The sequence below is a fragment of the Pseudochaenichthys georgianus genome, chromosome 12 (assembly GCF_902827115.2).
Source record: "Pseudochaenichthys georgianus chromosome 12, fPseGeo1.2, whole genome shotgun sequence".
Taxonomy (NCBI): Eukaryota; Metazoa; Chordata; class Actinopteri; order Perciformes; family Channichthyidae; genus Pseudochaenichthys; species Pseudochaenichthys georgianus.
The window spans coordinates 17,629,739-17,645,243 of record NC_047514.1 but is presented as its reverse complement, the minus strand read 5'-3'; the positions used below and the strand labels follow the sequence as shown (position 1 = coordinate 17,645,243).

At 40.5% G+C, this 15,505-nt stretch overlaps 2 protein-coding genes across 2 annotated transcripts in view; one reads left to right on the top strand and one right to left on the bottom strand.

Moving 5' to 3' along the window:
* Positions 1-3,646, top strand: part of LOC117456063 (WD repeat-containing protein 70) — a 42,607-nt gene extending 38,961 nt beyond the window's left edge. Inside the window, exons 16-18 of the mRNA XM_034095790.1 lie at positions 11-127; positions 2,276-2,438; positions 3,029-3,646. Of these exons, the coding sequence (XP_033951681.1) occupies positions 11-127; positions 2,276-2,438; positions 3,029-3,116 (368 nt within the window). The 3' untranslated portion in view covers positions 3,117-3,646. The remainder of the gene's footprint in view (positions 1-10; positions 128-2,275; positions 2,439-3,028) is intronic.
* Positions 3,647-7,766: 4,120 nt separating this feature from the next.
* Positions 7,767-13,523, bottom strand: gdnfa (glial cell derived neurotrophic factor a). Its single transcript, XM_034095808.1, has 3 exons — positions 12,824-13,523; positions 11,679-11,909; positions 7,767-8,864 (listed from the first exon to the last, which is right to left on the bottom strand). The coding sequence occupies exons 2-3, from the start codon at positions 11,881-11,883 to the stop codon at positions 8,299-8,301; spliced, it is 771 nt and encodes a 256-aa protein (XP_033951699.1). The 5' UTR covers positions 11,884-11,909; positions 12,824-13,523; the 3' UTR covers positions 7,767-8,298.
* Positions 13,524-15,505: the final 1,982 nt, after the last annotated feature.

The window sequence follows — 15,505 nt, the reverse complement described above, 5'->3', positions numbered from 1 at the left end:
GTGTCTCCAGCTCATGCCTTACCCATGTTCAGAGAGGCCCGGCAGCGGAGTACACGGAAACAGCTGGAGAAGGACCGACTGGACCCAAAGAAATCCCACAAACCTGAGCCTCCTGTGTCCGGACCAGGTAAAGTGCTTTATTTGTTGTTGTTCCTTTCACTTGTGCTAAACATTAGCTTCCCAGAATAAACAACAACTTAGAAGAAAATAGAGTTACAGGAAAGGCATGCAATAGCGTGTCCAAGGAGTGTCCCTGGGAGACGAGTCAAAGCAATAACAACTGAGAAACGGTCATTTGAATGCGAGTATAGTAACAAGCAACAGCTACAGTACTATCGTTATGTTTTGAAAGCGTATCTACGTCATGTTATTAACTGGATGGACACAGGATCATGTTTGAGTCAGATGTCCACATTTGTTGATGCGTCAGTATTATGCAACCCAGCTGAAGTCCAGAGCTCATTGTATCCCGCTGTTGCCTCATGTTTTCTAACTGCTGGGACATAATGATGCCTTGTGAACTTTATTCCCAACCTATGGTCAATCTCCGTGGTGTTATTATAATACGCACTTTCACACATTCTAAGCTAATGCACGATCATGGACACAGTTTGAGTCGCGAGACAACATTTCCAGCTTCAACGTATTCCAGCTGGTTTATTGCTTTCTATGTTTGGTTTTACTTTCACTCACATTTTTCTCAGATTGGAAAAAACTGGTTTGGAGTATTTTCAAATCAAATCAGGTTTTATTTATATAGCACATTTTAAACACGATTTTTGGTCGAGCCAAAGTGCTGTACATGCACATAATAAATAACACATGGCTACAATCGCAAACAGAACACAATAAATGACAACAGCAAATATACAAATCAAACGCAGGGAAATGTCATGAGAATTTGAACATAAACCATACAAATAGTAGCACCGTTTTAGAACACAGGTTATGAAACTAACTAAAAGAGCCACGATTTGAATTCAAAGGAAGGTTTTATTGACAGTTTGATATATTTAAGGTTTCTTTGTTATTCTTCACTTTAAATAAGTTGTACTGTAGTAACAACTTAGATAATTAGGCCTTCATTGGAAATCAAACCACTCGGCTGAATGATAATGAATAAGGGTGTATTGTGTATACTATACACGTATGAGAACACGTAGAGTATCAGGTTCAGAGGAGGACAGGAAAATACATTTGAATAGTCTGCAAATTAAAATGCAGGTCCATTTTATAAAAATAATGTGGCTTTTAGAATACAGGCTTCCTTTATATTGTTTATCCTGTGTGTGGAATAACTTTGCATAAGAGGGAGACAATGTTTGGTGGTTGGCTGTTTGCTTACAAGCACTGGAACGAGATGCCTCTCAATCCCCTAAACAACCCTGCTGCCCAACTGTAACAGGACATCTGTGTGTGTGCACATGCATGTGTGTATCCTATCCCTGATCTTTCAGGACAACCGTAATAATGTCCTCCCCCAGAACTCCATTAGGTGCACTGAAAGACAGTCAACAGCACTGAAGTACTGTAACTACCACAAAGATCAGTGTAGCTTTAACGCACTACTTCCCGGAGCTAGGAAGACAAATGTGTACAACAAAATTCTACCTAAAGTGCTATAAATCTAAAATGCTGTTGCATTAGCATCAACTTTGTTCTGTTGTCTATCCAGCTGATGATATAGTTAAAGGAATAGTTCAACATTTTGCGAACTCTATTTTCTTGTGGCTAAGATTGAGCCTAACAATTAAACTGAGACAGAGGGAAAGAGCGCGCTTCTTCAAAGTGGAATTGTGAAAACACTACCTGGCAAAAGAGCCGCGTTGACAGAGAAAGAAGACAGAGAAGGTGAAGAGGGAGAGTGATAGAAAACTAGATCAGTAAGTAACACAGCTTGCCTACCTATTAACACCATTGGTGTTTACTTTATTCATAGCACTGAGTTTAAGGTTTCTAGTTTTTGTGGATTTGTACATGTACTTGCTTTGGTCACTAGCGTTAGCCAGGCTGCTAGCAGTAACCATGTTGCTAAAGATATATACACACGTAATGTAATCTCATTGTTCAAACCTGCACCTACAATAATACCACTTGCAAACGCTTTCCTATTACAGCTAACACATGATTTGTCATGTGCTAACTTGTGTGTGACTGCGTGAATAGTGTGTCATACTGTAGTCATGTCCTAGTTCTGTCCTCTGACATTAAACATGTGTTTTTATTGTAGCTAAGTCTGAACTACATATAATCCTGTAAACGTTTCTCCTGATAGGTCGTGGAGGAAGAGTAGCAGCTCATGGAGGAACTCTGTCTTCGTTCATCGTGAAGAACATTGCTTTAGATAAAACCGACGACAGTAACCCACGACAGGCGATCCTCCGTCACGCCCAGGAAGCTTCAGATAACCCGTACTGGGTTGCTCCGGCATACACACTGTAAGAAACTCTAATTTCCTCATTTGAGTTATTTACCGTCTCTCCCAGTCCCCCTCATCTCCTCTCATTTCTGCGTTAGCTCTCATTAGCAGACGATGAGTATCAGAAGCGCTACTCATGCTGTTGTGATGGTACTTGGGTTTCTTCCTGCCAGTCTGACACATACATGTTTAACAGGTACACACTTCACACTGCCAAAAGGAGCGTAATGGCCAACTGTAGATCTTTATCAAACTCAGACAGCTATGTAAGCGTGGAACAAAGCTGCAGCCAAACACAGACTGGTTACAACACTCTAGTTAAATAAAATACACGAGTGATGTACATTATAGTAGATGAATCTGATAAAGTACAATTCCTCTGCACTTTGTAGCTACTTCATCTGCAGACCGATCTCCCTTAAGCTTCAGATGGTCTTTATAGAAGAAAGGATTTTTCTAAAGCTCTTTTATTAAATTCTTAAATCATGCATGTCATCGCAGCTCCGTCATCTGGTTGTTATCTTTAACTTGCTGTCCATTGCTTTGCTCTAAAGTTGTCTGGAGAATAAAAGGTCTGCTTAATAATGACCCGTTGTTGTGTCCCTCCAGTACCCAGCCAGAGCCCATGTTTGCAGAGGAATCAGAGGAGGATGAGGAAGCTGAGAAGGAACCCGAGTGGAAGAAACGCAAGATCTGAGGAGCCAGAGCAGCAGCTCATTTTATATTGGATCGCAGACGGGGTGGGCCTGTGTTTGTTTATTTATCACAGTAACCATGAGGACTCAGGATCAATCCAAACAATGGGTTACACTCGCATACTGTGCATTGGAGCATCACTTAAGTTACTAAATTGTACAGATCCTGACCTCCCTCGTAAAGTTTGCATATATGTATTTATGTGTCCACTTCTGTGTTAAGAGGCAGCACATACATGTGTAGGCATTTTAACTGTGCGAGCATAACATAGTTTTATCCCGTTTAGTTCATGTTCTCTCATTGCAATTCAACCTTTGGTAGAACTTGGCTTTTTATGTCGTGTTTTTATTTTATTGACTTTATTTTCATCATTTCTATCGTCCTATTCTCCCACAACACTGGAGTTTCCTAATGCCTCATAAATTGTTTCCAGATTTTGTAGTCTGGTTGTGTTCATCAAACTATGAAGCGCAGTTTACTAGTTTGTAAAAATAAATTGCTAAGAAGTACACAATCTTGCAGCCAATTCTATTCTTTTGTCGTTTGTTATTTTACAAGGTTTGACTTGATTACGAAGCTGTGCAACACTTCTCTTCCCCTTTGATTCCATAGATTTCTTTCCTACGTTCTATATTTCACCTATAAAGGGATTTGTATTCTCTTGTCAAATGTATATTTATTTGATCTCAAATGAAGTGATATATCTGTTTTGACCAGCTGATCAAAGGCATCGTTCTGCCAAACACGTTTTTATGGGGCACTGGCTCCAACCTGCAGATATAAAGCACACCCTGTCCTCGCAGAGCCTGGTTTTGATAAACTTCACTGTAGATAAGAAATGACAAAAATTATAATAATCTTATTGTCAAGTCCACTTTCATCCATACCTCTCAGTCTTAGGAGGAATATGAAATGCAACCTTGAGCCCAAGTACCAAATTGTTTGTCTCTTGGGGCTCCAATTGCTTCCCCACTTAAATGTATTGCATTAAACTTACAAAGGCAAATAATGTTGAAATAACTGTATTGTATAGCACACCTACAACATAGTGGAGCTTTTTCTCTATTTTCTCTTTGTGTTCAATGTCTAAACATATTTGAACCGACAGAGAAAACCACACCATACAGATCTAATGAAACCCATGCTTGTGTTCTTTATGCATCTCTCAGGAATGCAACCTCTGCGTACAGCAATACTTTACGTGAGAGTTTAAGTACAACTAGTTTGTAACAAGATTTTGAGTCGTATAGAGTTAATTCTGCATATGTCAAATTTCACTGACAAGAAGATGAGAAGTAACCCCCTCTCCACCGTACTCACTGAATCTGATGTTACCTTACATGTAAAGACACAGAACATCTTTACATTCCATACAATATCTGACTAGTGTTTTTACTTACTGGCTAGCAATGGGTGAAACTAGCAGTCTTAAATTCCTAAGCAGAGTTACAAGCAGACAATCGAATTTCTCCGCGTCATGGCATACTTCCTGTAGCCATAAAATGAATATGAGACCGAGAAATACAAAGACAAGAAATATGGAAGGACTAAAAGAAAGAGTGATGTTTTAAAGCGCAAAGAAAGTGGGGGTTTAGAGGAGATAGGCTTCATGGTGGAGACACTGACGTCAAGGTCTCCTTGAGAACAAAAGTTCTCAGCCAGCAGGAGGTGAGGAGTGACTGCTTTTTGATTCACTCCACCAGCGTGTGATCAACTAGTTGGCACGTGGAGAAGAGAAGCTGTGTGCAGAGATGAAACCTTATCCTCCAGTTGCAGACATTTTAAGATACAAACCCGGCAAATGGTCCTTTCCTTCAACTCTGAATGTATTTTTTATCTTTATTGCAGTACCTGAAGTTTTTTTTTTAATCTATGCCCCAAATACAGAATATGTCTATGCTAGTTTTTGTGCACAGGTAGATGACTCAGTAATAAGACAAATAAAACACATCCAATTCGTTTCTTAATTTACTACTTCTGTCACATGCTAAATAAATAAACTCTTGGTTATTTACACATCCAGACTTTATGGGGCAAAATATCCGTCCTGTTTCTGGCTACATGGTTATTGCTAGTCCCATAGTCTACTAACTCATAATGGAAATGTGTGTCTCGTTAGCTGAAACAAAACATTAAAGTCGTGGGACTTTTGAAAACAAAACATAGAGCGGAAAGACGCCAATACGCTCCGCTGCAGAGTTGTGTGATAATTCTCTGTAAGTTTGTCATAAGCCACCTTATATGTACATAAGGTAATTCCAGTCATTGTTCATATACAATTATTGATAACAGCTTAAATTATTAGATCAAAGCAATGAAAAGACGAGCCATATTGCAAACCAAAGCACAGTCAACGGCACAAAAGCTGAATGTTATTTGGAGGGCCGAAATATTTGCAAATGAAGTTGTTAGACTTGCAACTTGGTATTACAAGGCTTAAGACTTGACTTGGACATATTAAGCTCTTGTAGTACCTCAGCTATACATTATATATCCACCTCAAGCCCCTGCTCAATGACTCAATGTTTGTACTGATGCCATCTTGTCATCAGCATTTACAGATCTTCTTTGCGCAGTGGAAACATTCTCCAGCGCCTTGATTTACAGCTCAGCGGTGCATTACAGATAGCTTTTGTTTACTGTTTGACCCTGGGCTAGTGTTCAGGAATGTATGCCCCACTGTAGAGGCCATATCTCAAACCATCCCCTCAATCTCCATTTAACCCAAATGTTCCTCCTCAATTTTACATGATGGTTGCGTAAACACACCAGAGTCCAATTTTTACCATCTGGCACCGGTGCAGTATTGTACATGGCAAAATACCAGAAGACACATACATTTAATAGAAACAAGTTTAATTCTGTAAAAAGTTATAAAATGAATATTGTACAAAAATAAAGTTTGCAGGGAGCTTTGGTTCTGTAACACAAAACAAGTGAGACGACATGACACAGAGGTGATGACACAATAAGGAGCGACAAGAAGTCCAATTATTTCGTCTAATATTAACACTAATGATTTATTTGCGTCTTTATCTTTTGCTTGTTTACCTTTGCATCTAAACCACAGGACTTCTCATCAAGGAACAGTTAAACAAACAATCATGGAGATGAGCTAGTGGTCACAGTTTACACACTTTAACGTATAGTAGCGTAGAGTAGCGAGGCACTCTGAGGCTTCTGGGAAGTCTCCTAACTGCACATTCTCATCTGGAAAGGCTTATGCACAAATCAGTTGTTAAAGGGGAAGATGATCCAATTGATGAGGTATGCTGTGATAAAAGCTAGAGTTTTTCCCCTCTGTGTAGTGTTTGGCCTAAATGCAGCTTGATGCAGTGGATTTGTTCTGTGTGCAGGGGGATTACACAGTAAAGCTGGCTTGCTTGCTGCTGGGTGGGCACAGATACCTTGGTCCCTAATCCGTGCTAACATCAAGACCTACACTAGGGCACTCTTTGTTCCACTTAAAACGATCCCCTTGCGGGGTCTCAATGGGCATAGCAACCTGCTTTTAAAGAGCCTCTTCTATCCTGGATGTATATTTGTGTATAGTTTGGGAATAAACCTGGCTGAACAAGTCATTACATGGAGAAAGCATGTGTTGAGTTTATCCATCTACTTTGCTCTGTATTTCCAAAACATATTCTTTTGTCCAAATGTCTAGTCTTAGAGATATTTACATCAGTTGTGTGATGACAGCTACAGCAGTTAGATCTTCCTTAAACTGCCTTCACCAATATTTCTTTGCCCACAGGGATATTTGGTTAAGACTCGTGTTAGAGGATCACTTTCAAATCGCCTTTCAGGGAGTAAGACCTGTCTGTCAGAGGCGAGACAGAAACACAAGCAGTCTTGTGAACTTTAAAGCCTATTGGGACAGTAACCGCTGCAAAGCCTTTGCTCAGACTTGGTGCAAGGCCAGAGTGAGGTTTCGGGTAACGTACGCTGATAGGCAGGCATTCTAGCAGCTTCTGTGACTCAAACTATGGATCCTCAAAGACACCTGCAGATCCTCAGAGACCACTACTCTCCTTCTACTACTCATTTTAGATTTCAATTGAAAGATGTTTTGGCTCCCATTTGGACTGACAATCTCTCCTGGATTATTAATAGGAAAACTACAATGAAAATAAACAGCAGTAAAGAGTAATTTGCTGAGAAACCGATCTGGAGCCCCCCTTGTCTTAGCATACTCGCATTTGGAAAGTTGAAGTGAAATATCTACCCTGCCGTCTCTCAAAATGCTCCAAAAACAACAGGTCAATTCAGTCCGAAAACATTTTATTGGTCCTCTGTGTCTCTTTGTACCCTCCCTAAACTGGATAGCTAATTATGATCCTTTGGAGTCATGAATTGAGAAACCCTGGAATCTAAAGCGAATAAGTATTTTTAGGATGTGTTGAGCAGTTCTGGATCACCTTTTATAGATTTAGTTTGAAAAAAAGCTCCACTATCCTGGACAAACAAAGCTTTTAAATAAATAAAAAAACAACAACAATTTATTTTATAAAATGGATTGAAATAAATAACAATAAGTTAATTCCCATCTTAATAAATATACCTCTTACACACACGTGTATATATATATATATGTATGTATATATATATATATATATATATATATGATTAGATTTTATATAGATGCGTTGCACCAAAAAGTCTTTTCTGAACTCCCATGTGGTATTTTTTCATCCTTTGGCTCTGAATGTAAATGTCAACATTCAGACCATGGAGTAGTGATTTAGACTGCAGCTGAATATACTCCTCATATCTCTGTGTTCATCTGGAGTGCAAGGAGCCAGCTAGGGAGAACTGATGTTCCTGGGAAAATGAGATCCTCCAGAAAAAAAGCCAGCTTAGTCTTCACTTTTCTTCACTTTCTTTAGACAGTACAGTTGGCAAATCTGGAAGTGTAACAGTATTGTTCCTCCCGCAAATTGTTGCAGATATTGTACGTTTCTGCAAGTGCATGACCGGAAACTCCAAAGTGGTCAGGAGGGATGATGACTGTAGAATGTAAAGTTGGATTTTCTTTCTGTATTGACTGTCCCATCTTCCTCATGTCACTGGGAGAGATGGCCTTATATACTTCCATTTGTCTCCTTTGGAAAATACACTCCACTAGATATCCCATCAGCCCACAAAGACGATCCTTATTTCACTGATGCAGGTCATGCCTGTCCTCATACACAGGCACACTTCCTGGCAGAATGCTTCTTCAGTGTGTGATACGCATTATTGTCGTCCAAGAAAGATAAGTCATCATCGAAAGCTATTGGTCGACAGCAGGTGCGAGAGGGCGTGTCCCTGTCCAGCTTCTTGTTGTGTGTGAGGTTGTTGAGGATCTTGTCATAGTTTGTCTCCGCCTCCACACAGGGCCCACTGCAGTACCTGAAGATCAACTCCTCTTTAGTCTGGTATCCTAGCCTCAAGTCTGTCACATTGAGATGGACCTCCTTTAGCAAGCAGCCTCGGGTCTGCACTGATATCCCCTCCCTCTCCCTCCCCTTCTCGCCTCGCCCTCCTTTACCCCCTCGACTTCCCCCTCGCCCCCGACCACGCCTCCTGTCCCCATGTCCTCTCTTCTCGCCTCTCAGGCCTCCCGTGTTTGCTGCTCCCCTCTGCTTCTGCTCCCTCCGTCCCTTGGAGCTCTCGCCGGTCTCCGATGATCTCCGGAGTCTGCCAATGGTAGCCTCAATAAAATCCATCACATCATCAAACTGCTCTGGATAGGGACCTGCGATGTCATCTGAAACATACAGGGGGGACATATTCATTTATTAAGCTGATGATACAAATAATAATGCCATAACTCACATCAACTTTTAAAAATATCACCATACATAGTATCAATAATCTATTGCTTTCAAAGGCTGTATGAGCATATATACAATTAGACATGAAATAAGCCTTTGGGAAAAACAAAATACGAATCAAACATAATAAAACTAAGCGACGAGTATGAAAAACATGCAGAGCCATGTTTAGCTGAGTAATGTAGGAATTCATGCACATTTTAGTGAATTTAAACCATTTGCCACAAGCACACTCTTATCACGTGCAGATCATTGACTGCTTCCCATTAATTAAAAACTTACATTTTAAATTAACAATTGTCTGCATGCACAGTGCATTTTTCCATCACATTGCAGCCAACACTACTGCACAGTGAGCCAAATAAATAGATAATTATATGTTAGTGTTGATTTTATTACTATTTAAGTGTTAGTTTCTCTCTGCATATGGCAAGTTAATGCAGCTGGAGCAGTTAACCTCGTTATTACCAAGGAACAGGTAGACATTTTTGGAAATAGATACAAAGACTGGAAACGGGGAGACAGTCTCGTGAAAGCCAAAATCGAATGTGTTTATTTCACAAGTTGCAGAAATCTAGTCTTTTAATTGCACAAATGCAGATACTTATGTAACAGGTAAATGAAATAAATCGATCAGTTCAACAAACTTAAGACTGAAAAAGACATTCGGGAAGAAAGCAAGGAACACAGGCTGCACAGAAATGCAGAGGAGTTCAAATAAATACTTAGAAATGTGCAGATCAGAAAAGGTGTGTGCTGAGTTATGGATAAGTCTGATGCAGAGATGTTCATATGGTGGGGTTGCTTTGACTCTTTCAAGATAGCTGTTGGCGGATGAGTTGGCAGATAAAGGTCAGAGGCAGTTGTAAGTTACATTTCGAGAGTAGTTGTAGTAACTTTTTGTAACAATAGGATCAGGCAAGCATGATTTTGCATTAAGAACATAGGCACAGTCCAATTACACCACCACAAGAGAGACGCACTTAGAGATTGTTTTTCAGTCATTTAACTCTTTCATGGATATCGTTTTTTGAATGCCAACACTTCAAAGGCCATATAAAAGGATATCATATGCTCTGAGTCATTTAGATGAAGCAGATTGTAGTCTGCTTGAAACTGAAAACATGCACCAACACAGCTCTCCACCATCTGCTGGCAGAAGTGATGAGGACAGAGTGAAAGTCTTGGACCCTCCTGTGTTACATGTTGATTCTATTATAAAGTAAAGACTCTCCTACTCTAACGCCTGTTTGTCTGGCAACAGTGAACCACGTATGAGAATCATGAAGACATATTGTTCTGAAATGTATCAATTGGTCCAACTCTAACTACATTACCTGTGTGTTTGTGTGTGTGTGAATTGGGGATGTGTGTGAAAAAGACAGGGGACGGGGTGCAATGTCTGGCAGGTGGTGTTGTGGTTAACAGTGCCTCTCTATTGCAGTGTCGCCTATCTCTGTTGTGTTACCTGTTCCTCTGGCAGCACACAGGCTATCTGATCTGCCTGCACTCTACAGCTGATTGGGCCGCCGCTCGCATATCAGGTGAGCCTGGGCCAATCTGTTTAGACACACCTGCCCTTTGATTTAGACACCTCCTATTGTATGTCCGCTGACAGGCGACAGTGTACACCTGCTCACAGACTGGGCCGGTGGCAGCAAACGGAGCGATTAATGGTGCAAATGGTGCCATCATTGGCTGAATACTACAATATCAGTCTCCTCTTACAGCTTCTATCTGCAGATTTTAGCTGTTCAAAGTAAGAGAAACCCCCTTTTTTCTCAGACGTTACACAAAAACTCTCTTGGAGCTACAGTATTGTTTTCACTATTAGTGCATGGCTAATGGTCTTGGGTTACAAAGCACATCAGTGATGTCACCACGGCCCAAACAAGAATATGAGGTGGCAGGACAAACATTTGTCCAAATGTTCCATTCCTTATCTAGGTCTTGGCTGCTTCCACTTCTGTGTGAAGATGATACAGTGTCACATTGGTCCAAACAAAATAAATCCCTGCCCACGGTCGCTGTTAAAATGAACATAAACACAGAACTCTCGCTTGATGCTTGAAACTTTCCGGTGTTGTTCAGCCTCTCGGCGGGAAATTCCTGCAACCTGGTACACCCCGCCTTTTATAAAACCATGAATTCTGACTTTTGGCGGATGAGCAAAGGTCATGTCATATGTCGCAGAGAGGCAGAGGTGAATATAAACAAAGGGAGAAGGAGAAATGTGGAGAGCGACCTCCGGTATCGGAGCTGCTCACACTCTTATTCATGCTGCTGGCTTGTTTTGACATCAGTGTGATGTAACCCACAGCAGCAATAAAACACAAATTAAGATCTTCCCTCTGATAACCTTCCTGTCTGAGAGCCTTATCAATGTAGGACTCTCCACTCTTGGCTCAACCCACTGGCTATCACTTTACCTGCTGTTTCTCAAGTGTAATTAGTGTCAATTACTTGGCAAGCAAACCAACGGTGTCACATTCATGTCTACATTTCCCTTTAAAATATGTACAGTATAAGCTATGGGCTGCCTACTATTGCTCTCACAAGTCAACACATGGCTGAAAATGTTAGTTTCCTTTTTGACTATATGATTAAATAGTTAGTTTCATGTTATTTAATGCAAATATATTTTATGTGACCCCGATGAGGACCAATTATCCATCATTCAAGAGACAATTTCAGTGACTGCACGGCACTAAAGCATTTGTCAGAACATGCTGTGCATAATGACTTACATTGATCCTCCATGGAGATCTCCTGCAGGTTGTGGTCTTCACGCTGGTACGTTGGCTCGTTGTCCTCCACAGACAGGGACGCAGAATCACTGTAGCTGCTGGAGAAATAAGTCCTCTTGGCTGGCTGAGTGTTTTGGTAGAGAGGCCGTGTAGCAACAGAGCTCAGGAGCAACAAACACGTGGCCAAAACATCCCATAACTTCATCTTAGACTCAGTTCCTATGAAGAAAGCTGCAAAAATAGGAGAGGATATGTTTTTTTAATAGGGTGATAAAACAAAATTACTACTACTACTACTACTACTACTACTACTACTACTACTACTACTTATAAAGGAGTCTAATACAACCACAGTCATTATGTAGGGCAACTCTTGTTTATAATTAAGTCAGCAAAGAGTTTGAAACTGTGTGGTCAAGCCTACCCTGACTCATTGAGTATTTATAACTTTGTGTCATCATGTCAAGAGGCTTTCATCTTCACATTGTCTGGCTTTGTTGTAAATATCAATATCAGTTGATGGAGTTAACCTACCAAAACAAATGCTTATAAATGAATGAAACAAATATTATGAAGTCAGTAAAATTACTAACTTAATAATATCAAGATATGCAAACAATATAGAAAACATTTTTTAGGAAACAAATGGTACGTTAGTGCGTAAAAACCCTGTGTTGTTTTTAAAGTGACAAGCATTTGTTATCAACCAGCAGCCATGTATTCACTACGGACCAATGACAAATATAATAGGATATGATCATGTTGTTGTTATCAGGCCAGCTCTTGCTACTTGTAATGAGTCACGGAGGAAGAGCCTCACACAAATGCGTTGGTTAAAGCACGCACCAAAGCGTGTTGGCAACCATAGCCTAAATAATGGTGTGAGTTGGCCAGATGGCGATCCCCAAAGCTTACGTGACTCTGTCTAATGGCATGTTGAGTCTGCAGTAAACCTAAACAGCTATGCATAGATAAATACTAGCTTATGCGAAAGTCCTAACAAATGCACAAGTTGCATTTTGATTTGCTATTTCAACGAACATGGGAGTGAAGCGTGTACACCATGTGCGCACAAACATTCAGGAGATATTACCATATATTTATTTTACACTCTCAAATGATAGGACATATATTGCTTTACTTACCTTAAATATGGGCCATGCAGACCTGAAACTCGCTTGGCTGTTGTTTTTAAAATCCAAAACAGAAAACGCGACTCATTGAGTGTCCCAAGCCGAATCCACTGCATGGATAGTTCAAAAGCAACAATCCGAAAAATCCTTACAAGGAGTTCAATTTCGGTTCATGTCTTGATTGAAAAAAAGATGAAATTCCGCACCAGGTGTGTTTTTCATACTCCGATCCGGCGCAGCAACCAAACCATGCGTCTTTCCACACTTTGGAGTCCAAAGGTAGGTGTTGAAGAGAGCGGACCAAGTGCCACTGCGCCTTACGGGGTACAGTTGCAGTCGCTGATTAATTGGATGCTACGTTTCCACGTTGGAAATCCGAGAGAGTTCCACCATCTCCGTCTGAAAGGAGTCCAATGAAGACATCAGCGTCTCCAGAGCATAAGCAAGGCGCAAAAGGTGCACAATATCGGTTTCCCACAGAGCAGAAAAGCTCCCGTCTGCTTCTTCATAAAACAATTGAAGCGTCGTTATATCCAAAACTGATTTAAATGTTCATAATCGCCAACATCTGACAATATCTTGACGTAGTAAACAACTCAGATGGGGGTATTGATTCTCCATTTTCTCCGGGTCAGATAGTGTCTGTAGCTCGAAGAGTCACCACGCGCGTCGTCCTCATACTGGACTGAAGGAGGACAGATGTCTGCGCATAACACCGCACCGCGCGCAGAGGGCAGTTTGGAGAGATTTATAGTTAAGTGCGCTCTGACGTTTGGGGCAGTTGGTGTCCGCCCCTCTTTTATATATCCCCGCAAGAGCAAACAGAGGTCCACATATTTCTCCAAACCACCCCGGGAGCCCCGTTTGGAGGAGCGAAGTTTTCAGATGTCTTGGGGATTATGTCACACATCCTGATGTCCTCGGATTAGATTTCAGTATGCGGAATGCGATTTGGAGATGTTCTGTTGCGATGCATGTTTCTAACCTGATCTCCGCGCTCTCTTTGCGCACCGGTGTCAAGTTCCGTCTGATACACATCTCACATTTAAGAGTCCCACTTCACTTGCTATTTACTAGAACACATTTGTAAATAGGCGAGAGAAGAATTTAGGGCACAGTGGACACTTCGATAGTCATGTTAACCTATATTTATTGGCAATATATTGCACTCCACATTTATTACATACACATGTATCTCACATACACACCTTGGAGCATCTGGTCATTCAATAAGCATGGCCTGGGGCAACACTGCACAGACCACAAAAGAAGACCTGTAGAAAGGCTAAAATGGCACCTGAGAAAGCCTTTCCATCACCCTTCATGATTTACAAGCTGCACCCTCCTTTCATCTTCCACACAACTGAATTCCACAAGCTACCCAGTCCATAAAGAATTAAACGTGTTGTGTTCATGTGCCAGAAATGTCAGACTCCTTCCAACAACTAAACACTTGCTTTTCCAAGAATCTGTCTGGTATTAATTTAACATGTGAACTGCTGCTAAAGATGGCTGTTCAATAAAGGGATAGAAATCCCAGCACTGACACTTTAAATCCACACTGACTTATCTGTTATGCAGTGGTATTAAGGTTCATATTTATTTGCTCATATGCTCAAGCTTCCTGTCAATACATGCTTTCTTTCAAGCATTTATGCGCCCTGCCCATTCTGAGAATACATGGAGCCAATCCTCATTGTATGGATTCCTTTCCGTCAAGTTCTCACATGGTTTCTTTGCAAAACCTGACAACTTCTCATGTTTCGTTTTTTATGATACAAAACTCTGAATTCATGTAATTTGTTTTGGTAAATGTATGATACCTTGACCCTGATTTAACTTATTTAATGGAGTAGACTTGTTTTTATGGCAAAAAAAAATCCCTGGTGTTGTCACTGATGACATTCTCCTGCTATTACTGTCCTGCTGTTACAGGAACCTACCCTTCCAAACTATTTTAATTGGACGATGTAACTAATGTCTTGGAATATAAATAGTCTATTTAATATTTATTACTATGTCTCTTTCATGTAATACAACTTCCAATGACCTGGATGTACTGTGTTCATGAGCTGTTCTGTCATAGCTGATAGTGAGCCCAGTTCCTGTGATTTAGTTGTTGCAGCAATCCTTCCCATCAACGGTCATAATTCTTTCTGCCCTCCTGCCCTCACTTAAGCATCACACTGGCACAGGGTTAGTGATCAACTCAGCTGCCCCATAACCATTCAACATAAAGCTACAAGTCAAATGATAAAACAACAACATTTTATTTGGTTCAACAGGATATAATTTGTTCTAGGAACAGGCCTGTACAATGTGTCAATGGGAAAGCCTCCAGGCTCCTATTTACCCTGAACAGGAATAAACAGGTAAAAAGAATGAATGAAAGGAAATCATACTTGGATAAACAATGACATAACATCAAACACTGAGTCATTTAACAACCCTGTTTCCTAAAAATGACGTTCCCACAGAACTAAACTGCATTCTCAATTACGTTTAGCTAGAAACGTATTTTCTCCCACGTTACGTTTGTTATGAACGTATCTCAAACACGTTTATTTTCTACATATCTTCTAGAAACATATTTTCTCCCACGTTACGTTTGATATGAACGTATCTTAAATACGTTTATTTTCTACATATCTTTGCCATTTATTGTCTTGCTTATAATAATGATAATAGTCATTT